Source organism: Squalius cephalus (assembly GCF_949319135.1).
Source record: "Squalius cephalus genome assembly, chromosome: 1".
Classification (NCBI taxonomy): Eukaryota; Metazoa; Chordata; class Actinopteri; order Cypriniformes; family Leuciscidae; genus Squalius; species Squalius cephalus.
This window is the reverse complement of record NC_137122.1, coordinates 46764778-46789001: the sequence shown is the minus strand read 5'-3', so window position 1 is coordinate 46789001 and position 24224 is coordinate 46764778. Positions and strand designations below refer to the sequence as shown.

Genomic DNA, 24224 nt, shown 5'->3' with positions numbered 1-24224 from the left:
GTTTGAGGCAGGGCCCAGGGCAAACCTGTCCGCCTGAGCAAATATTGGGGTAGTCCGTCAGAGGGTCGTGGATGAAATGGAACTGTCAAGCCCGCGTAAACTTTGGGGAAGAGGTGAGGCCACAAGAGAGAGAGAACAAGGGGGGAAAAGTTAGGCAAACTCGTTTCCTTAAATGTTCGAAAAACGACCCCCAAACCTTTCCGACCCCCCTCCACTAGTTCTCTTCAGCACTTGTCAGCACCCTCCAGCTCAGAGTTCATTCACCCAGTTCTTTCACCGGAGTTTGCCCTCTCTCGCTCACCTGCTTTGCTGTGCTTGTGTTTTTGAGGTGGCACAAAAGTAAACCGACAGTTCCTCAAGTCTGATGTGTATAATTTGAACGAAAGTCTGGCTAGAGCACTGATAGAAAGCAGATGGTTATGTGATGCTCAATGAGACTTTATTTTATTTTATTTTTTTTACAATCAGCAGTGACTCGAAATTAGGTTATACCCATTAATAAAGAATAATGTAGGCTATGTCCAGTCTTCATGACAGTCCTAAACAAATCCTGTGGATACTGTATGTAAAACCATAATTTGCAAGAGGCAACAAGTCTACACAAATCTCAATAGCCTACATATTAAGTAGCCCTATTAATATGAGGGATTACAAATTATAGTTAGTCTAACAAAAACGACTGAAACGAATCGACTATGTAATTAAAACACTTTGCTTTTGTTCATTTTTTGAGAATGTTATAGGTTACAAGCATTTTGCTTTTCAAATGTTGGTTAATGTAATATCTTCTTGCTATGGGACAGAGTCAGAGACTCGTCTATTTGCAGGTTTTTTTTTTTTTTTTTTGGTTTTTTTTTTGGTAAAGAGTTCAGGTAAAGTTAATGGTGACCTCTATTTAAACCCCCTACTGTAAGCATTACTTTACGTTTCAATGCAGAGCAGGGAGGTTGACCGCGGGGGTAGCGGCCGGATCAAAGGCCCGTTCAGGGGGCTACAGGACAAACGTCCTGAACAGCGTGAGTGAAATCTGCACCAGCAGATGGTCCAGAGCCAATCATACAGAGCAATAGCTGTATCGTCTTTATTTCCTCTGTGTTGATATATGTTGAGCCAACTCGTTATGATTGTGTAGGCTATATATTTTGTAGACAGGCTAAACATTAGCTCATAAAATACAAAATGAAAAGTGTCTTTATTTCGTAATATTAAGGATATTGTGAATCGTATGTGGCAGAAACTATTCTAATGATATTATATGTAGTAATCAAATATGATTATATGTTTTTGAACATTTCTTTAGCGTTGTTTCAGAAGTCAGTCTGTTGTCTTTCTTGCCACAAACACTCTGGCCTATATGCGTTTCATTAACGGAAGCACCCAGTGAGCTGGTGTGCGTGAATGCCACTGCAACCCGGCATTTTCTTCCTCTGAAGTGGACCTAATGCTACCACCTATTGCAAAAACCAAACTTGTCTGTCATGGCACAAGTTTAATTCTTACCGATTTTTTTTTTTTTTTTTTTTTTTTTTTTTTTGCAGTGACTTTAATGTCTTAATGTCTTTGTCAATTACAATAATATTTCAGCAACCCATTTGGAGAGCTATAATGTAAATTGTCGATGTCGATATTTTTTCCCATTTAAGAATGCTTAACTTGTTGTTAAGCACTCGTGAATTATAATGAAATGGTTTTGAAAGTGTTCAATGTGTTAGGCAAGTAAGATGTCAATTAATTACAAAACTCAATAACTAAAATGCGCCACCCACAATTCTGTTTCGTTTCTTGAAAGCATGTCTTTCTTTTAATTTGCTCAGGCCCAGTGCTATTTGTGCCACCCCTAAAGCACTCATGAGCGAGTCTGTTTGTATGTTTAGATATCCCAGAAGCGCAATGAGGTAAAAAGGTCATCGTGAACCACCCTGATTGCTCACCAACATTCCGTTCCGTGCCGTGCTCCGAGCATCCTATAACACTACTGACTGGTGTTCGCTTTCTCACCCTCCAAGTGAAGAGAAGGGCTGTTAAACCCATGTCATCAATTACTCCATATCTACTTTTTTTCTTTTCTTTTTTTTTTTTTTTTTTTTTTCTAGTATGTTCATTTTTATATTTTATTATTTACACACACATAGGCTACATATGTAATCTAGAGACTGGTTCAGTAAAATATTGTTTTTATTTGAGGTAGATAAAGAACTGACAGAAACATTTGATTGAGACATTTAGATTACGGAATCATGCAGACAGTAACTAATAAAACTCAGCTCGTCTGCGCATAAAAAATACTAGGCTAAAAAAATCTAATTCTGTAAATGTTTTAATAAAGAAAAGTAACACCCTGCATTGTCCTTTTGTTCTACAAACGGAACGGAACTTTCCCAAGGCGCATGTCACATGTTCAATATCCAAATTTATGTAGTAAATTAGGCCTGACTGGCAACACAGTATTAATTATTTTTCGTTGTAGTAATGGAATATCACAGTGTACATTGAGAGGGAATCGTTCACGTGTTCCTGTAAATTGTGCTGGTGTTCAGTAAAGGCCTACCCTGTAAACGCATAGTGCAAGGAGTCCGAAAACCCTTATAAGCTACAATCCACAAGACTCAGGTATATGAAATGTGTACATCAAATAAATCATCATAAACGCAACAAAAACATCAATACATATTTTGACAACACAGTAAGCTCCCTGTAAAGTCAGTTAGGTTCTTTCAGAGACTTGTAAACATCGTGAAAGTGCATTATTTTTCATCATCATTGTAGAAATACCCTGTATAACACACACAAACATTTCCAATGAGTTTTGGAAATTTTGTTCTAGCAAACGGTGTAATATGTCCATTGTTGTTCTAAAAGTCTCTTTGCTTTTCCCTTTTTTTCAGTTTCCTAAAAACCAATTGTCCTATAATAAAATAACACGAGAAAGTCTTTCTGGCACATTTTGGAATGCTTAAATTAATAGACTTTACGATATATTTCGAATCTGCTGTTCAATGCACCCAAAGTTATTGTCCTCGGTTAGGAATCCGGACTTGGAGAAGCTCCAGGAGATGTTGAAGTTGAGTGATCAGAGTGATCCTCGAGGTCTTTAGACAGAGTGGATGAAGCAGGGGCGAGTCCCTCCTTCTCTCGCTTCTTCTGCTTCATTCGGCGGTTCTGAAACCAAATCTTGACCTGTGTCTCGTTCAGCTCGAGCGTGGCAGCGATTTCGACTCGCCGCGCTCGCGTGAGATACTTGCTGAAGTGAAACTCTTTCTCGAGCTCTGTGAGTTGTTTGGTAGTGAAATTCGTCCGAATTGTGTTTTGCGGTCCCAGTCCGTATTCGGCCACTTTAGCTGCGAGGAAAAAGTGAAAGGATGATTACATGACTGTTTGTCAAACAGTTGAACACAGATAAATTAATCATGATCATAATTAATTGCCTTATATTTATATTAAAAAAAACGCCAACAACAATCAACTGTGCGCGTGCTGGTTGTTATTATCCTTAATTAGATGTGACGATTTGAAACTGCAGTTCAACAAGTTATTCGGTATTGCAAACTTTGCTGACCTTACCATAATTCCCCTGTCTGTACTTATCAGTTTTGAAAGAACTCATAACGGAGTCTATGGAATACATGCAATTCAATACTCCCCAAAGATGGCTTTATGACCACTCAATTTGTACAGTATGTCAAAATGGTGGCCCCTTTGCGTAAAAGTTGGTGCACTAAATCGTTGTGAGGCAAACACGACTGGGACAGGAGAGGGAAGCTTAAGAACACAATGGAGGCCAACAAAAACGAATGTTGCGCGGCGAGAACCGGGACAAGCTAAAGATAACAGTGCTATTGCATTTCCTATGGCGAACGAAAGCATGTATGTTTGATGCATTAACGCAGTGGGAGACGGGTTGAAACTGAAATGAACAGGCCCGTTTTTAAAATGCATTTCATTTTTAGATATCTTAGGTAAAAAGTTTCTAATTTTATGTATAATGTGTTATACTTTGGTTATGTAGATCTGAAAACTTGTTCGCTTTTAAGTAAGGCATCATTTCTGTCGGTTTGAGTGTACAGCACTATATTTGCTTCAAAGAGGCAATTCAATCCACCTGTTTTAGGGGGGTTCCTTTTGACTTTCATCCAATCGAATGTCTTCCCAGGTGGCGACTGATCCGTGTCAGTCTCCCTCTCTTGGGAGGCCGATAAGTCGGCATAGGTGCCTTGTGAGTAGCCTCGCTGGTGGTCCTGGCCCTCGCACCCATGATGCTGATAAGGTGCGGCTGGAACGGCTCCCTGCGCTCCGCAGTAGGCACCAGCCATGGAGCCATAGTGAGGACCGACATTTGAGGTAGAAAACCCCGATGAGTGATAATACATCCCATCCTGCTCGGGGTTTATGAAATACTGATGTTGAGCGTAGTCCGTGTTGGCGCAGGCCTGGGTCCCATAACTAGTCCCCGTGCCACCGTAGGTGACAATGCCACTCTGATGCGTTTGGTGCTGGTGATGCACGTAAACGCCGCTCTGGTGCTGATGTTGTGCTGTTGCTGGCTGGTTGCTCCCCCCTACGTAAAGTCGTCCATCAGCGTTATAGCTGTCACTTGCGTGTCCGGTGAGGAAGGGACCCGAGAACGCCTGGTCCGTGTGGTGGTATCCAGCCTTGGGCGAGTAGGCGTTCGTCCCACGGTTACAAATTGTGTACTCTAAGAAAGAGTTCATTCTGGAATTGTCCATGCGCTATTAATGGCGGAGGGTCAACCTGAGAGATCGGGAGAGCCTCCTGTCCTGCAAGCTCGTAACAGTATGTCATGCGGAAGGGGGGAAATGCTTACCTCTTGAGTATTTGCTTGTGCTTCCCTATAACACATCTTTACCTCAGCTGCTGGTCACGTGAGACGTCACGGCGCCAATGGTGAGGGGACCTCCAGAAGTTTGTCAGCGCACGGCGACCATCCATCACGCGCTTGACATTTGCATGACAAAGCCACTTCAATCAAACTAGCCCATCAATCTGATAACAGCTAGAATATGTCAAACCCTGCGTGAAAGGCTCTCCGAATGAGAGAAAGAGAAATAAAGAAAGAACGTTTCAGATTTTTGCATTGAGATTTAGGCCTTCATCTCCTCTCATCTCTTTACTTACCATCTGCATTTAGTTTCTATTTGTAATCGCGCGAGTTTAGTGAAGAATGCGTTATCTTCCTACTGTAATGTTCTGAAGTAGGCCTGTGTGATCTCGATTGTCCTATTTAATAAGAGTAATGCTCACTGTTGCCTTTAAGACTCGCCGAACGCAGAGTTCATTATGTGTGTTTAGAACGGAAATCTGTTTAACACTCGAATTGGAAGTGACGCCACGGTTCGCAGATCAGTGCTGGTTGGCTTTGGATCCGTCTAATTAAATCACTGAACTGATCTGTTACCTAAACGAAATTAGGTCGACAGCGAGCCTTCTGTTGAGTCCAAACAAGCAGGAAAGGAACGTCAACGAGTTCTTTTTCTCTCTCTCTCTGCCTGTGGAAACGAGTGTTGCTGCTTTGCTGCCTGGAATTGTACTCGATTTTTTCAACTGCTGGTCAAAGTGTAGAAGATAGTATTTACAGTTTGTAACTTTAGTTTTAAAATTGTAAGATTATAAATCACGCGTTCTAAACCTAATCTCCCAAACTTTAGGGTTAGGCTATACGTCAAACTAATGGGTTCGTCTGGAACATGGATGGCTTGACTGGCGTTGGTGGACAGCAGGAGAAGAGAGAAGCTAATAATTAATTAAGATGACAATGCTGAGCAAGTCTTCCTCTTCATATAAAGCCCACGCTCAATATAGGAGGACTGAAGAAGTTCGAATATATTTGCTCATTAGTACATGGTGGTACAAGAAAGGGTAACAATATAACGCCCACAGCGATTTGTTATCTGTCGATTCACGTGCCAAGTGATTGTCTAGTTACGCAGCCCACGATTCCAAACTACTTTGAGCAGCTTTGAGCAAGTACTGTTGCTGCTCTGTCCTACACTCAAGAGTTCTTGAGGCTTCAGGTCCCTTTGTTTTAAACGAATTCATCAGTTGATTGGTTACAGTGTTTTATACAGGCGAGTACCAACGTCATCACTAGGCGAGCAAGGCAAACATAGCCTACCAAAACCAACAGCAGTTTATGTTTCCACTTATCACAAACGAATGATTAAGATTTAACGACTCTTGCTAATGCCTTTTGACGCCAAGATTTTGAAATAGATCTGAGATAAAATAATTGTGACTTAAAAGTTGTTGTTTTTTCTTTTCAAAATATACAAGATAAAAAACGTATAAAGGAGACTCTGTTAACAGTTGTTAAAATAGAAAAGAGGCATTAAAATTTACGAATTCTATAAATAATTATTATTATTACACAGCAAAACATTGTTTAGTCTATGTTGGCAATGTTAATTTAACACTGGCAGTGTTTGTTATTAGCCTATTATTACGTATAGAGTTGATAAAGTATTAATAAATAAATTGTCATTAATTTAATTTATTTAATATTTAAGCAATTTAGTATTAAATCTTAACTATTATCAACTAGCCTATTTGCAAAAGCTTAAACGTTCTTCTGACGCAAAAAAAGCGCACCCTTGCGGCTCGCTAGATGTATTCCTGCGTAGGCTAAGTGCGTATTAAAACTCTAACAGCTATAAACTTCGCAATGGGTCCATTTGCATATAACATTTCAGTTCTGGATAATAATAATAATAATAAAAAAAACTCTGTAACTCAGGAATGTCCTTAATTTCTGTCGTTTAACTTTTATTTAGTTGTAGCATAGCCATGGCTTGGTCGAATGCACGTCACGTAGCCTATGTGTCTGACCCGTGGAAATAGTTTGACTGAAATCACTACAATACATTAACCAGTGAAACGTAGGCAAACGTATGTGATGATACACCACCTTATGTAATGTCATGTAACAGTTGTGAATAATGTTTGTGATCATTGCTATGCTGTTTAATACATATACAAAACCTTAAAACATATTTTTTCCTTCCTCAATGTATACACTGGCAGTTATTTTACTATTTTGCTAGGCAAAACCTAAAATTGCAGCATGAGAGTAATGGACCTCCCATCATAACAACCTTTGAATGTTTTTTTTTTTTTTTCTTTTTTTTTTCTTTTTTTTTTTTTTTTTTTGCATGACTAAGTCATTAACTTGCATAATGAATGGCCCTTGAAGCCATTCAAATAGCCTATAGTTTTCTTTCTTCATTCCACACCATGTGCTCAACATTGAGAGCTTGTACATTTAGCTGCACATGTTAACCTTAACACCACAGATGACATCTTGTTACTATAATTAATTTTACTATTTAACTTACAGTTCCTCAGCCCAGGCCTTTTAATATTCTCAGTTCTGATAGCTGGCTCATTTCCTTCACCCTCCAACCCTTCCTCAGTGTCTTCACTTGAGCAGCTGATGTGCGGTAATGCGTTGACACACACTGGCTTATCAACAGCATCATTTATTCATGTAGGTGGAGATTAAGATATTTTCCATTGCACACGTAAAGTGCTTGGGGTATTAAGAAAATCGCTATACAAATGAAATGATTTTACTCATGTATCCATCCTTTGAGAGGTGACACCTACCCAAAGTCAGTCATGCCCTCATTTTCATATGCTACTCAGAGGTTAAATGGGTCATCGGCTTTGTCTCCTAAATTATCCAAGTCGTCATATAATAAACAAACTTAGGACGTGCCGATTGTCTGAATTTCACTTCCAAATTATTCCAGATAATTTATCTTAATCCACTGGTGCAAACAACCAAATGGGTGATGGAGCAGTAGAAACAATGGCATCGGTTTGGTTTTCTGGCATCGGCCAGTTTACCCGACTTAAGTGCTCAAATGAGATTGCTAGAACTCAAGCACCCTCTCCTCAACATGCATGCTATACTGTATATACTTCTCTCTCTAGTTATCTCGTCTGACTTACTTTCTTTTCCAATTTTTTCAAACATTCAATGTAAATATGTGTGCGCACTTAATTTGCTAGTTCAAACATATTACAATGGCATTCAATAAATCAGATTTTTAGCAGATGCAGGCACAATTATTCATCTTAATGTCCTCTTAGACAAACTATGCAAAAGATCTGCTGACATGATTCAGATACCGTGCAATACAGGCGTATCTAGAAAGAAAAATAGGAGTTTGTGTGAATACAAGTTGTTATTCTTTGTCATTCTTTGTTATTCTAAGAAAACAGGGCCATGCAAGGTCTCCACAAAGCACAGTCTATAGGTTGACCTTGTTTAGACTGTCACAATCTGTTGTGTAAGGATATGGCCTCGTTCAGGTTAGTGTCAAATGAATGCTTACAGTCAAGCTTACGACTATCTATCTATCTATCTATCTATCTATCTATATATATATATATATATATATATATATATATATATATATATATATATATCATCTATCTATATATCATCTATCTATCTTCAAATATATCTTCAACTAAGCATTTCAAGCTCATCACCACCTTAAAAAAATTCACAACCGTCTTCAATATGTTAGCATTCCATTGTAAAAAATAGCCCCCTCCCCCCAAAAAAGTTATTTTTGTCTTGCATTCCAGTAAAATAGAAAAGAAAAAAAAATCAAATACATATATAATTTCACTTGAGGCAGATTGTTTTTTATCTTGTTTATACTTAAAACGAGTGGATAAATCTGCCAGTGTAATAAAACAAAATACCCTGGTATTGATGAGTAATTCTCCAAAAAGAAGAAAAAAAAGGGGTAAAGTTACTTTGCAAGAAATTGAAAAATATATTGTTTTAGAATTTTTAACTGGAAAATAAGTCAAATATATATATATATATATTTTTTTTTTTTGCTGTGAAGCATCCACATTATTTTTACAATTCTATGCTTTACACAACACATCATTATACATATACTATTTAGTGTTTCTCACCATGCAGCTATGTAAAATTAACCTCTCGCTGTCAAATCTCTCACAGGGCACTCTATCTTTGTCAACTATATGCAAATCAGATGTAAACTTTCTGGCCAGGTGTTGTCATTCCAGGTGGTTGAGTAGCAAAGTTGCCCATGTGTGACTAAATCTTAAGTACTTTTGCTAGATATGTACACACACATTTTCATAAAGTCACTGGTTTAAAGTTTCATGTCAATGGGGTCACAGACATATATGAGGTCTCATACGAGTAGCATGCATTAAACATGCATTATCATGTTAAAGACCTCTATTCTCCTAATCAGTGTGAAGACTTTTTACATTTCTAATCTAACTTTAAATAAAGGCAAAACATTGTTTTTCAAACAATAAATTATTCAATAAATTATAAAATTCCATTTTAGGCTCTTTAAATAGGCCTACGTTTTACAATGCAAGAAAGGTTATGGTAGTCATATTAGCATATTAGCTGCTTGGATATTGAGAGATGTAACATGCACTGTTCCAAAAAAGCTGTATTTGATATTTTGATGTACATGCATTACATGCTTTGATTAAAATTTTGCATCACAGGCCTGGTTTCTTGACAGCTGGGGTTTAAGGGTCAAGTGTGTAGATGGTCTATGCTGGGTCAACTGATTTTGTAGCTCACAGTACCTAAAGCTCAAGTTTGACTGTTAAAGCTATTGATAAGTCATACATGCCTCTCCTTCACAGAGTCACCACTGTTGCCATTACAAGATGAATTGGTATGTGTGGCATCCATTTATGGCTGACACCATACATGATTAATACTTGAAATGAGATACCACCACTAAAACTAGGCTCGATCGTGAGTGTTTGGCGTGCATTCAGTTACGATTTGCAAGATGTTGATATAAATATTGCACAATGTTCAGCTTCATGGAGTGGCCTAAGGGTAAGGCTGCTTACTCTGCGCCTTTTGTTTTATGATGAATTGAATTTTCTATTAAAAAAATATCCAAAGCCCTTATCTCTCATTCAGCATGATTGATATATTCTTATCATTGCATCACTACAGATTACAAACCGTCATGTTTGTATAATGTCAACAAAAATCATTTAAGTCTGTTATTTACTTTGTGTGATTGGGACACTTTCAGTGGCTCATTCAGGTGAAACAAATTATGAATTTTACATGTCGTAGGTAGCTAAATATGATAAGTGAGGACACTATGCTCACTGTGGGCTAAAGCACTCTGCTTCCATTCCAAGCTTTCAGGAGGTCACATGACATTCTATATGTTGTTCATTACCTCTTTACCATATTGGTTGGCTGTCTGAGCTGAAAGCCATGGAAATCGATAGGCACTCTCTGAGTGGATATTCCATCTCCCACTTTTTAGAAGAGAGTGACAATTGCATTATTGCAGTGCACTTTTCGATCCCATAGAAAAAAAGAAGCTCAAAAATAGTCTTTGCACAGTCTTTTCCACATACTTTGCAGCAAGGTTGTTATTTGATCAAAAAACAGTAGTAAAAAAAAAAGTAATATTGTGAAATATAATTACAATTTAATTTGCTTTTCTTACAATTTTAATATTCTTCTAAATGTAATTTATTCTTGTGATAGCAAAGCTGAATTTTTTAGCATCATTCCTCCAGTCTTTAGTGTCACGTGATCCTTCAGATATAATATGAAACATTTCTTATTATTATCAGTGTTGAAAACAGCTGTGCTGCTTCGTTTTTGTGGAAACCGTGATATACTGCTTTTTTTTTTTAGTATTGTTTTTTTTTATTGATTTAAATAAATTCATACTTTTATTCAACAAGGATGCATTAAATTGATCAAAAGTGACAGTAAAGACATTGACTGTTACAAAAGAATTACTTTTAATTGTGCATTGTCCCTGTAAAAATAAACAATAAAATGAAATGAAATGAAAATTTATTTTTTTAGATTTATAAGATATACTGTATATACTAGTTGTCATACTTTTTACTCATATCTCAGTGAGTGGCGGGGCTTATTGAAAATTTCTTCATCAAGTCTATTTGAAGTCTTGAGTATTTGAGACAACCTGCCCCTATAGTGGAGCATACTGTCAGTCTATATGGGGTAAGTTGTCTCAATGCACCTGCAGTTACAGTTCATTTAGGTCTTTAATATTTAAAAACTTGAAGAAATCATGACATTGCCCCAACCTACCTAACATAGGTGAGTACGTTTATGTGTGTGAAGTTGGGGCAATGTGCTAATTATTTTATAATTATTATGCATGCAGATTTTATGATTTCTATAGTTTTAGGGTACATTTCACATCAGTGAAAAAAGTGTAAAAACAATATGCCTTCTCAGGAAAACAACATTTGTTTTTAGTATTTATAATTTATCAGTGTATCTACTTTCTAGTTGCAAAGCTTAATCATTAAATAGTTGCTGGAGAAGAAAATTTCATCACATGATGCTGGTCACATGGTTTTGGCATAAACCATTTTATAGTTTTCTTGGAGTGTTTGGTTAGTAGTTGACAGAATTTGTGGACATTAATAAAATTAAATATTCTCTTATTTGAAAGAAAAATCTGTTTAAACTCGATCTATTTTACTAAGGTATTTAGATTGTAGAAATACATTTCTAGAATAATAAAAAATAATCTAGATAATCTTGACTTTAACATTTTTTATCCATTATTTTCAACTCAAGACCCACTAATTTCAAAAAGCAAACATTATAAAAACTAATTTAAGGCAATTTTATCCAAACTTAAAAACAGAGTGCATAAAATATTAGTGTGAGATGTTTTTGTTAGAAAAAAAAAACATAATTATCATCAATGGACAGGAAATGTACCCTAAATAATAAAATTATTAAAAAATTACTGCTTAAATTAATAGAAAGATTGATACAAATTATTCTGTGGTGAAGTAAATTCTACTCAATTCAAGCTCATAGAAATGAAAACGTAAATATCAACGTTATAAAGTTAAGTTAAACCTACTCATCTTTTCTGATGCTGGTGTCCCATCATGCACTGGGGCTTGAATTATTAAGAAGGTTGATTTTATATTTTTTATTGCTTTTGTTGTTAGGTTTAGTAACTTACATTTTGTGACATCTGGAGTTCATATTCCACTCAAAATGACACATTCATACTCAAAAATGATCCATAGAATGTTACCATCATTGTGTATTGTGAGCTACAATGTTATATTGTTTGAGTAAAAAGTATTGGAAAGTAAACTTCAACTAAGTAGAAATTACTCAACCTTTTACTTGCCAAGTTAAAGTCACTTATTTTCTTTTTTTAATTGTACTTAGTTAAAGCTGCAGTCTGTAGTTTCACCTCTTTGTCGCCATCTCTGTTCGAAATCTGCAATTGCAGTTATTCGCAGAATTATCAACTTTATGTGGGTTGTGCCTCGGCACGGCACAGTGCGGATGAATCCAATGTTTTGAGGAGAATGTGCAGCTGTCTGTCACCGCGCTGGTGTGGATACTGTCATTCGCAATCACAGATTCTACTTTTTGGAAGTATGACCAACATAAGTAACATCCACTTTTGTTCTGACCAACTAAGGGAAAAAAGCATTGCAGTAAATTGCACTGATTAAATCTAACGATCGCTTATCATTATCAAACCGTGCAAATTATACTTTGTTCTCAAATTGTTAATTTTAACAACATCAGCATTGCGTGACTACATTTAATGCCCTTCCGATTTTTATTTTTGTTTTCGCATGTGCCCGGTTGTAGTCTCTTTTTTTCTGTAGCCACTCCAAAGTCTTTTGCATTTTACAACGTGTGAATATCCAGTTTTCACTGGTGATTGTCGTTTGAACCTATCTGGATCCTCCATCAAATTGATAAGTTTAATTAAATCAAGTGCTGTGAGAAAAGGCTATAAATCTCCACCTCCAATATCCTCACTCACAATATAGCCTACTAGCCGAGACACCTTCTTTATGTGTACAGATGTGACGTAATGACGCAAAGACATGCTTGAATTTCCCGCGGAAACCCAAAAAAGTTACGAACTGCAGCTTTAAGTTGAGTTTACTTAATTCCATTTGTGAAATTTGCTTTAAAAATCTGCGTGCAAAAACATGCCAAAGAAAAATTAAGTAAATTTCACTTTGTTTTTTTTTTTCAGTGTACATTGTTAATGTTACAATCCAAGTCCATTTAAAATGAACTAGTGAAGGCAATGTGTGATTTTAAATGTTGAATAACTTGTTTAAAATGGTGACCAGTTGCATGACCAAAGATGACCCCTTTTCTTTGTCACTGTAAAAAAAAATGTTGATTTAACTTAACCAAGTTACCTGGTTGCCTTACAATTTTGAGTTCATTGAAATAAAAGCTTTGAGTTATTTCAATGGAGATTGGTTTAATTAACAGAAACTCAAAAGATGATGTTATCTGAACCACATTAATTATCAAGTTAAGTTAATTTGATAAAAGAAAAAAAAGTTGTGATAACAAATCATGAAAATATTTGTACAGTGTAGGCCTACAGTTTAACCTACAATCTTGATTAAAAAATAATTTGAATAAAAAGTCAATAACTACACTGAAAAAGTGTTATTTTGCAAGCCTTTGCACCCATATTTTTTAGTAAATTTCGCATGTATGGAATTGTGTAAAATCTACTTAACTAAGTTATGTAAAAACTAACAAAGAATGTGTAAATTTAACTTGGCCAGTTTAAGTAATTTCTACTTTGAAGTTTACTTTGCAATACTCTGTTTCAAGAACATTTACTCAAACAGTGTAGCACTGAATCAAGCTATGTTTTTAAAGTGTATTCTTGTTACACTTGACAACATATCTACACTATATGAGGTACTCAACTGCACAAAGAGACCCTTAATACTTGGTACATAATATACAATAATGGTAACAATCCATGGATAGTTTTTGAGTATGATTGTGTCATTTTGAGTAGAACTCCAGATTAATAAACCTAACAACAAAAGCAATGATAAAATAGTGTAAAATTCAACTAGAAAACAGTGAAAAATGCAACCTTAATAATTTTTCATGCCCCGGTGCATGATGGGAACATCAGCATCAGAAAGTTGAGTAAGTTTTACTTAATGTTATAACTTTGATACTTACTTAATCATTGTAAACATACCAAAATATTCCAAGTAAATAGGCTACAAGTAATATAAGCTGCCTTCAATGGTGTGTCACTGGATACATTACGTTTTTGGGTGACTGCTCTGTTGCTATAGACAAGATGACAGCTTAGAGCATGATTGCTCCGAGGTATTGTCAGCACATTCTCTTGTTGGCGGGGTTAAGGGTAAAAATGTGTTATTGTTAGATACTGTACAAGTGTAAGTGAATGCCCCCTCACCCTCTGAAAAGATATGGACAGCTGTGAAGGGTCTGCTTCAAGCATACAAAAGCAAATATTCGCCTGTTTCTAATTCTGCTGTAGAAGGTTATTGCCACATGTCATGCCATGTTGCTCTTCAAATGCTTTTGTCATTTTTACACACAAGGGCTTTATTCCTTATTTGAAAATTCAGGTGATCTTTCATGAACATCAGTGTCCAAAAATGACAGACTAACAAAGTTTATAACCCTGCAAGTGCATCAGAGTCAAAAACATTTTTCGATTTAACAGGGTTGTTGTTAAAAGCAGAAATTTGTGCAGAAAGACATGCGAGGTCTTGAGCCAATATGCGTCTCATTCTTTGTGGCATGTGTTCATCACCAGCTGTCGCTGTCTTTTGAAAACATTTTGAAACAAATACCATGCTTTCAGTGAGCTTCCTTGGCGTAGGCCTAATGCTAATGTTAACATATAGGCTACTGGAGGATTACTTTATTTTCGTTGTTTAAACGGTGCCAAAGAATGGCCTACTGCAAGAAATGTTTATGACAGACTATTCTATCTTGGCCTGTAATTAGACTGTGATATTGTGCTGACGATCTCATAAGAAAATGTATCTGTTTGTTTATAAATTAGTTATTTCGTATGAATTTATACAACGTGATTCGTACGAAAACACTTTTTTATTATAGGCAAGCATAAAGGTCTACCCCAACCCCGCCCCTAAATCTAAAGGTGCCTTAATAGGCTAATTGCCATAACTATTCTGGGGTGCGTTTCCGTCGTTATCAGCATAGTTAAACGTATCGGTGTTCTCCAAAAACATAGTTCTAGCGAACATTCGCAAACGCATCGCGAATTTGGTTGGAACGACTCTCGGTCAGTGGTGGTTAGACGCATATTTTCTTGTTTGCATGACATGTGGACTCAATAAATCCTTATCTTGAGCCAAATAAGAAAGCTGACATGCAGTAAAATCTATATCATTTATTTAGAATACATACAAATATAATGTACGTCTTTTAGTTTGTCAAGACTTTTATCGCGTCGTTTTTGAATAGTGCGCATGTGCGAACGTGCTCAAGTAGCCTAAGTAAGAACGAGCCAAGATTGAATCTGGAAATAAAGCAAAATAACTGAGAAAAAATGAGAAATAGTCCTCAGGTGCCATGCCCATGTCCGTATAATTTATAGAAAAACATCTCGCATTAATTCGATCTCAAACAGATTCATTAAAAGTTACTCCACCACCTGCGTGACATCATTAACCAACGTGGTTGAACGACCAACCAATCAATCAACCAATTTGCGAAAATACGGTTTCGGGAAACAGTCGTGACTAGTTGTCTTAAAGGGGTCATGAACTGGATTGTTTTATTATTTTATAATGTTGCCTGGGGTGCCCTTATAATGTTAGTATGATTTTTACATCAAAAATTGTCATAATTTATAAATAAAAGCCATTTTTCCAAGCCTGATTTCAGCCTCAGGTTTGAACGCTCCGTTTTAAGGGGCGTGTCTGCTGTGAGACTGCAGTGCAATCGCCCACTGCTGTGATTGGCTGACATGCTTGCATATGAAATAGCTAGTATTACATGAACTCTCTCGAAAACTTTTACTTCGTTTTTACTATTACAGCTATCGAGATAACAAATCGTGAAAAGTATCGTTTAGAGCATTATATTTAAATCTATTCCATCACATGAAAGGTTGCAGCATGATGAGCACTGAGCAGATGACAGACAGTCTGTTGATCGCGTGAATAAAGATCTTATCATTGCAACGCAATTTTTGCACTCTCACAAATGCTTACACCAAATCACAATGCAAACACGATGTGAGTACACAGTAAGAGCTTCGTTGTGTAGTGTAACACTGTCATTATTTCATCACGAGTTTGGTAGGTGTCCAGATAAGCTCTCGCGGCTCGCGCTGTGCTGTTTGATTGACAGCTTGGGCGAATGGAAAGGGATCGTTCTTTGATCGCTTTCTGTACGTTAATTTAATAACAGTTTAAAAAAGATTATTTTCATAATACTACGAGAAATTATGTGAAGTTGATCGTTTAGTCACTGATGCATAAACAGTATTGAACGATTTTAAGAGAAAGATATCTGAACTTGAATAATTACACATCAGAAATCACTGATCGCAGATCAGGCATTAGAGTACACATGGTTACTTACATGTTGCTGGCAGATCCGTGTCGGGAAATTGTGATCGACTGATTTAATAAAGTTTAACCATGCTGGAATCCTAAGGAAGCTTAATGCAGACTGTCTTCTTCCACAAACAGGCACGCACAATATTTAGTAAACAGCATGTTTATTGCTTGGAAGTAGCTCGATCCGGTTTAGCAATCATCATGTCGTCCTATGTTATTTAGCATGTTTGGGCGAATCGGTGGGCGGGGCTAAACAGGCCGTGTTGAAGTAGGCGTTGATCTTCTTTTGTGGAGGCGGTGTTTTATCCTCTTTGACGTCATAGTTCCCCACTTTGAAAAACGAGTCGTTTGCTGAGCCTGATGTCTATAAAAGCTTTTATTGGACTAACAAGGTAGTTTTCAGTTCTGAAACTTACAGGATATTATTATAGTATGATGATCTCTTATATGTCAAAAGCTCAAGGAAAATTTGATTTCTCAGTTCATCACCCCTTTAAACGATGCATTGTATAGGCCTACTATGGTAGTTAAGCAGCGAGTTAGCATTCGCGTGATCGAATAACTAGGCTAATTACAATTTTAGACTCGTAATTTACTTGTACCATACGACCACTGCAGGTTTATTTTGGAGTTAATAGTGCAAGAGAAACGTAAGTCCGAATCCATTGGCGTTATTACAGTTACGTGCTGCCATATCTTATTTACGGTAGCCTAATGACATGGCGTAAACGCAGCATAAGCGTTAGCAGTGGGGTGTAACCCAACCCGGGGTGCGTTTCCCGTACAACTATATAGCTCGCTGCTTAACTACCATAGTACGATGCATCGTTGGAGAAATCAACTAGCTAGTCACGACTGTTTCCCGAAACTGTATGTCGCAAAGTATCGTTCAACCACGTTGGTTTATGACGTCTCGCACGTGGTTGACTAATAACTTATTTTAATTAATCTGTTTGAGATCGAATTAACGCTAGATTTTGTCATATAAGTTACAGACATGGCATCTGAAGACCATTTCTAATTTTTCTCAGTTATTTTGCTTTATTACCAGACTCAGTATTTGGCTTGTTCTTACATAGTAGAGCACGTTCGCACATGCGCAGTCTTCAAAAACGGTGCTTTAAATCTCTTGACAAACAAAAATACGTAAATTACGTTTGTATGTATTCTAAATAAATAACACGGGTTGTAGCCTACTGAATGCCAGCTTGCTTATTTTGCTAAAGATAAGGATTTATTCAGTCTACATCTCATGTAAACTAGAAACTATACTTCTAGAGCTGTCGTTCCAACCACACAAGTTTGCGATGCTGTTTGCGAACGTTCGTTGGAACGATGGTTTCGGGAAACACCAAATCGTTGAACTATGCTGATAACGACGGAACTTGCGCGACCATAGTTGGCTAACGATGCTTTCGGGAAACGCACCCCAGATCTCACGGCAATTCGTACGAATTTTACGAGGTTGCTAACTCTTATGAATTTATACGACCTCACTCACACTTTTTGCTAAATCGTACATATTTTACAAGTTGCCCAATTCGTATGAATTCGTACAAATGACCTGCCCCTGACTCCACCACTAAACATACCTATCACTGGGGTTTAGACAAATCGTACGAATTCGTACGAATTAGCCAACACGATCTCATGAAAGTGCGTATCTATAGCACGAATGATATTTCTCGTATCATTTATACGCCAAAACGAGTTTTTCCACCTTTTACTCACTCGTACGAATTGATCGTGAGATCGTGCAAAAAAAATTCAAATTAAATTCTACTAATTCCACCATTTCGGCTAAATATTATATTTTATAGAAAAGTTTTTTTGGTCTATATGGCTATCAAAATGTGTGTCCTTTATTTCTGTGAATATTAAGCGATCAGACTTGATGATCATGTAAAAAAACTTTGTGTCTTTGGATTAAAATGGATTTTATTCGCTGACTTGCTATTTGACCATCACTTTATCTACCTGTCACTGTAAACTTCACACCCATTCTGTTTCCTTTAGAGAAGTTTAGAGAGTGTGTACATTCACAACCTTTGCCACAAAGGCTTTGTTTTCAGTATATTCTCTCTAGTTTGTAAAGTTTCCTTTACAATTTGTCAGCATTTACTTTTCACTCATAGAAGAGATAAAATAGAGAGACCAAGATAAGAGACTCATTATAGCTCTTTATTACGTCATTAGCAAACATTATATAATGCTTGTCAATCATCCAGTCTGTATAAATGTATATGTGCAAATATCAACATTTCAATTTTATCTGTTTTAGCGGCTATAGGCTTTATATGGAACTGATGTGTCTTGTTTTTCAGTAAAATGAGCTACGGATGCATGCCGAAACATTTATGTGAATTGAACTGCTCAAGCTATTAAATGTCACAAGAAAGGTTTCAATTGGCCTCATAATCACTCAAAATTTGTCTTTGTCTTCATCTTACTGGTATTGTTGCATTTACATCCTTGGGGTTCATTTTAAATTAACATTTTGAGTAATCTTCATACTGTGATGCTTCATTGATACGCATATGACCATACGCATATGATAGTGCCAGCCTTTTATGAACAAAGTGTGTTTGCCAAACAAATGAAAGCAAGAGTTACTACAAAAGGAGCTGTTTACAGAGCTCATAATCCAATACAATGTATTTACTCTGCTAACCGTAAAGTCTTAAGGCCATTCTAAAATAAGCTAAGATAATGTTTTGCTGTTACCATTGTTATTGATGTTGCTCAATGACAAAGTACTTTGGTTTCCTAACCACTTCAGTGATTAAACTGAGCCTTCATGGTGGTTTGACTGAAATAGGGCAGGAGACATTTCCACTTTAATCTTGGCTAGTCCCACCACTGCTTCAGGCATAGCAGTGCCCAGGATGCACCACTGTAAACATTGGCCCATTTTCTCATGTGAGAAAATCCCTATGCCACCACACCTTTTCTTATTTTAGACTTTGCCGGCCCAAAGTACTGTGCTCTGCAAAATATATAAACAGTAAGAGCCGGTCTGATAAATGCGTAAGAGCTGGCAGGCCACCAACCAAAGCATAGAGTCTGAGATAAAACTCAACCTAGCCACACCTCAAATTATCAGGCTAATGGGGGAAAAATCACCACCGGAGGGCTAAAAAATAATAAAAGAAATAAACCAACTTGTGTGGCCTCAGGGCAGGGAAGAAGTTGTTTATCTTGTTTGGAGATATGTCGATAAGTCTCTGTCTCACCTGTCCCAGGTGATTTAAACAGAAGTAGGGCAGATGAGTCCTGTATATGGTGGCATCAGGATATTAAGAAATCCCAAACCAGGACCTAAACCAGAAATAACTGTACACTGAAAATCAAACTTGAGACTTGACTCTGAATTTAGATGCAGCCAGATAAAATCACACACATTTTTACTGATCAACAGTAGAGACATTTGCCTTTGTATCTATCCATCTGTATCTCATTCTCTCTCTCTTCCACTCTTGAAAACCAGCAAACTTTGCTTAAGATTAGATATTAGATATTTTTGATCCCAGCACTATTTAGTCTAAAAGCTGATGAAAGCAGGTGAGTTGTTAATTCAGTGTTTGGCTTTTGTACACATGCCGTTAAATTCTATAGCTGCGATATTTCTATACGTGACCAGATCCACCTTGCCAGTAATATGAGCAGATCAACCTGTTCCTCACACACAGGGGTCCTGTACTGCTAATGTAAACCCAGCAACAACAAAAAAAGACCTATTCATATACAGAAACCTTGTTTTGCTGCTTTAAATTCATCAATGCTAAATGACAGAGAGATGCAGACAAATATAATAATAATAATAATTGTTGTGATTATTGTTTTTATTAGCCTAGTTTTGTTGTTGGTGGTGGTGTTATTGCAGCTGTTTTACATGAAAAAACCACCATGTCATTGTAAGATTATCTCCCCCATAAGGGCTTGGGATAGATCCAGCTGTTACATAAAGTGTTCAATATTTATTACAAGTTATAGAAAATAATAATACAATTATAATCTGTATCTTTAACTGATATATTTCTGGCCTGTGCTTGTCTAAACTGGTGGTTCAGCTGGTAATGAGTCAGCTCGGAGCACCATGCTCGCAGCTGCAGCCCAAACTATCCATAATGGCTGCCGCTTTATTGTTCATATCCTTCATTGTGTTTCGAGCGCCATTTTGCATCAGGGTGCAGCTATGGGAACCCACAGCCCAGTCAACCGCTTGACCCCCCTACAGCTCCTGTGCCCATTTTTTAAAACATCCATTTAATAGATATCCGTGCTGCTGCTTTTTATAATGTTATCAGCCACAGCCCATTTTGTAAATAAAATACTGTTTTAATTTTTCGGATTAATAATAATCACTGTTCTTGTTGCATTCTTTTTTTTTTTTTTTTTAAGTATCGTCGAAGAATTTTGGGAAAGTAGTATTTTGAAAATAGATTTAGAATTTTACTACAAGTTTTAGTAGATTAGGCTATTCTTTTTTTTTTTTTCTTTTTTTTTTTTTTTTTTGAGCATATGCAGTTCCAACCTCTCTCTAGTAATAATACTAATAACACAGAATATCACTCATTACAATATAATGATGGTTACAAATTAATTATAATAATAATTGCATACTGTTAATAATGTTCTTAAAAAAATAAAAAACATTAATTCAACCTACGGACTGAATTGTGTAGTTTCATCACAATACATCAATACCAAGGAGAAATAACAAATACTTAAAATGAATGTCTTGATTTGTATTAAAATAAATAAACATTCTTTATAATGAAAACAAATTCGTTAAACCTAAGAGAATCAATCACACTCGCTCCAGCATTTTTTTTATTGTATTTTTATTATTTCAACTATGAAAATAACGTACAATAAATAAATTTTAAATTTACTATTAAAGAATCTCAATAAATAAACTAGTTCTAAAATTATTCAATAGGGACAACGCCCGCCTTGGGAGAATTCCTAAAAGCAGTTCAACTACCCTTATGTCTGACACAATTCCTGAGATTCCAATGATTGAGTTTCACTGAAAATATTCCGCAACCATTCATCTGTTAGTCGAGATAAACTAAAATCCGAGAATCAAAAGGCAATAAAATACCTGAAACTTCGACAGGGGCCATTCCGATGTGTATTCAAAAAAGATTACATCATCGTATTTTCAAAATAATGGACAATTTATTTCCGTGTAGGCTTAGATTCACGCCTTTTTTGTTTTTCTTTCTTTTAAAAAAAAATAGGTAAATGTTTTTTTTTTCACTCTTTTTCTGACATATTATAGGAATGTTGCGGTCGAGAAGCATTCACGACCCTGCAATAAGATGTAGTTCGATTGTTCTTGTATGCGTTTTGATGTCTTTTCTTTTCAGAACTGTAAATGTTGCAAATCTATAGTACAAAGGGTGCTCGTAAACAGGTCAAAATCTTCCTCGGAAAAGTCAACTGGACTGTCCAGTGAGCTCTGCAAACTCGGCGATAAAGCGTCCGAAATCTGTAGGCAGGAGTCCGTCGAAAAGAAATTCAAATCGGGTAGAGAGGTGGCATCCTGCGGCTCTGTGAACGAATGCTCCGGCCCAGCTGCTCGGCCCTCAGTCATTGTAGTGGGGTTATCTGCAGTAGGCGTTGGATACGGGGGGGAGTGAACCGCTGTGTCAGGAACAGATGCAGGCTCCGGCTGGTTCGCCTGGCCATCTTCAGGCGTGGGCTGGCTTTTGTCCGCACTGTTCGTGTAGGAGGCAGTTGTCGGGCACGTCTCACTCTCGGAGACTGCAGCCGAACCAGAGCCAGAACCAGATACTTCCACAGATTGGCTCGAATACGGTGAAGCAGCGTCGGTTCCCTCCAGGAGCTCGAAACCGCTGGGCTCGCCTTCTTGCCCGTCCCGGTGGTGCGTAGTTTGCCGTTTGTGCTTCATGCGTCGATTTTGAAACCACACTTTGACTTGGCGCTCGGTTAGATCCAGAAGTGCTGCTATTTCAACGCGCCGGGGCCGACAGAGGTATTTGTTAAAGTGAAACTCCTTCTCCAATTCAAGTAGCTGCGTGTTGGTGTATGCGGTCCTCAGCCTCCGTGAACCGCTGCCATTATCCAGTCCACCTTGAGCCTCTGCAAGAATCAAAACAGAAATAAGTCCCATACAAAAGACGAAGTCATCGAACTTTATGTGAGAAATTGTCCAGATGACAGTAAAATCCCAGTGTAGAACAGCCCTGCGGTTTGGGCTTGTCATGTAGCAATGACTGCAATGGTTAGGCATGTCTTGTGGTAATAGACCAGCGTGGTGTACAAGCGGTATTTCAGTAAGCCCCATATTTTGTAGTGTTCCACAGCTTTCACAATATATATATACTGATATCCAAAATGGCTCCCCAAGCCATGAAACATGGTTATGAATGAATATCGAGTCGCAGCTGACATCAATTGCGATTAAATCGTTATTATAGATCAAGATCTACTATCTGCAGGATAGTAATCTTTCAGAATGTGCACAGTTTTGTAGCCTATATGCTAAGAAATGGGGGAGGGGTGCCTTTTTATCTTTTAAGACATTACAGCAACGGGATAAAAAAAAAAAAAAGATATATATATATATATATGCACAACAATCATCCATGCTTAATGGTGCTTGAAATGTAGACATCAGATGAAATTACACAATTATTCCTAAATACAGGGAGCTCGTCAGACGTGAAATACTAGCCCATCCAAAGCAGGTTATGCTGTACATCACATATAAATAGGACAAAGAACAACTTCGACAGGGCTCTTTTTTTTCTTCTTTTTTTCTTTTTTTAATTGCGTAAATATACAAGCATGTGAAATGTAACTGTAATAATTCTAGGTTATAATAGCAGGCAATAAGCTACATTGACATCTATTCAAGTCACGAATCATTCAGGAAAAAATGTCCAAAATGAAGAAATGCAGAACAAACGCGGTCACTGCTTTGATAAACGTACCTGTCGGGGACTCCAGTCCCGCGGTTGTGTAGCCGGAGGATGCCTGAGAAGGGGAGGCTGCTGCAGCAGCGGTGGCTCCGGGCTTGGGGCACTTCTTCGAAGATTTTTTCTCTTTCATCCATGGGAACTCGTGGGCCAGGGGTGCACCACCCGACAGCGGGGCCGGGCCTTGCTGGTGCTGCGTCGGCGGTGCTGTTTGTGTCCGGAGCTGGAGGCCATTGGAGGCTGTTCGCTTTTGGCTCCTCGGTCGCGCCTGGTTGCCTGTGCAGGGACTCAGACTAGGGATGGTGTGCTCGAAAGGAGGTGGAATTGCTGTCGAGTCCTTGATTGATGAAGTTTGAAATGACTCCAGGACAGCGGGGAAAGACGTCAGGCACTCTGCAAGGGAAGGCTGGCTGTTGATGAACCCAATCTCCCTCTCAAATTCAAAATTCATCGCTTCGCCTGGGCAAAAAGGGCGTCCAGCGACACCAACATACGCAAAAAATAACATCCAAAAAGCTAGGATTTATTTTGCGTTCCTGCTATGACGGCATTTGCGGGCTTTAATAATTGTGTATATTGGTGATATTACTAGCGTATGGGGACCAGGGTCTACTAAACTGAAGACTATGGGCGAAATTGCAGCCAATTCCTGGTCACATGACTCATCTCAGCCAATCGAAATTCGGGGCCTGGTGGCAAAAGAAAGCAATATTTGTCTGAATTGATAAAAAAAATACAACAGGATATTATAATCCAGTTCTTATAGTAACATGGAAGAAATAATAATAAAAAAGGCGCCCACTTGCCATGTGCTCGGACAGCCCTGTTTTGTCGTGAGAGGTA

At 37.5% G+C, this 24224-nt stretch overlaps 3 protein-coding genes and 1 long non-coding RNA gene across 5 annotated transcripts in view; 1 reads left to right on the top strand and 3 right to left on the bottom strand.

Moving 5' to 3' along the window:
- The window catches only part of LOC307166864, a 259475-nt gene that overhangs the window by 185701 nt on the left and 49550 nt on the right, over positions 1 to 24224 (top strand). The gene's annotated exons all lie outside the window — the stretch shown is intronic.
- Positions 2459 to 4732, bottom strand: hoxb1a (homeobox B1a). Its single transcript, XM_079885546.1, has 2 exons — positions 4100 to 4732; positions 2459 to 3338 (listed from the first exon to the last, which is right to left on the bottom strand). The coding sequence occupies exons 1-2, from the start codon at positions 4722 to 4724 to the stop codon at positions 3022 to 3024; spliced, it is 942 nt and encodes a 313-aa protein (XP_079741672.1). The 5' UTR covers positions 4725 to 4732; the 3' UTR covers positions 2459 to 3021.
- The window catches only part of hoxb3a (homeobox B3a), a 74472-nt gene continuing 53515 nt past the window's right edge, over positions 3268 to 24224 (bottom strand). Inside the window, exon 6 of one of the 2 annotated variants that reach the window (XM_079885476.1) lies at positions 3268 to 3338. The gene's annotated coding sequence lies outside the window, so the exon portion shown is untranslated. Of the gene's footprint in view, positions 3339 to 23718; positions 23775 to 24224 lie in introns of those variants that run through there. The other variant, XM_079885475.1, reaches the window with a different exon arrangement.
- On the bottom strand, positions 21392 to 24209 carry hoxb2a (homeobox B2a). The gene is given in 3 exon segments (XM_079885529.1): positions 21392 to 21928; positions 21931 to 22542; positions 23397 to 24209. Coding segments are annotated over 3 exon segments (1158 nt in total). The 5' UTR covers positions 23890 to 24209; the 3' UTR covers positions 21392 to 21875.

Bases quoted from the DNA above. Each gene is read 5' to 3' on its own strand.
- hoxb1a (XM_079885546.1), bottom strand. From the start codon at position 4,724: ATGGACAATTCCAGAATGAACTCTTTCTTAGAGTACACAATTTGTAAC. The intron at 3,339-4,099 runs GTGGATTGAATT...TTTTCCTCGCAG, and splicing joins AAGGAACCCCCCTAAAACAG to CTAAAGTGGCCGAATACGGA.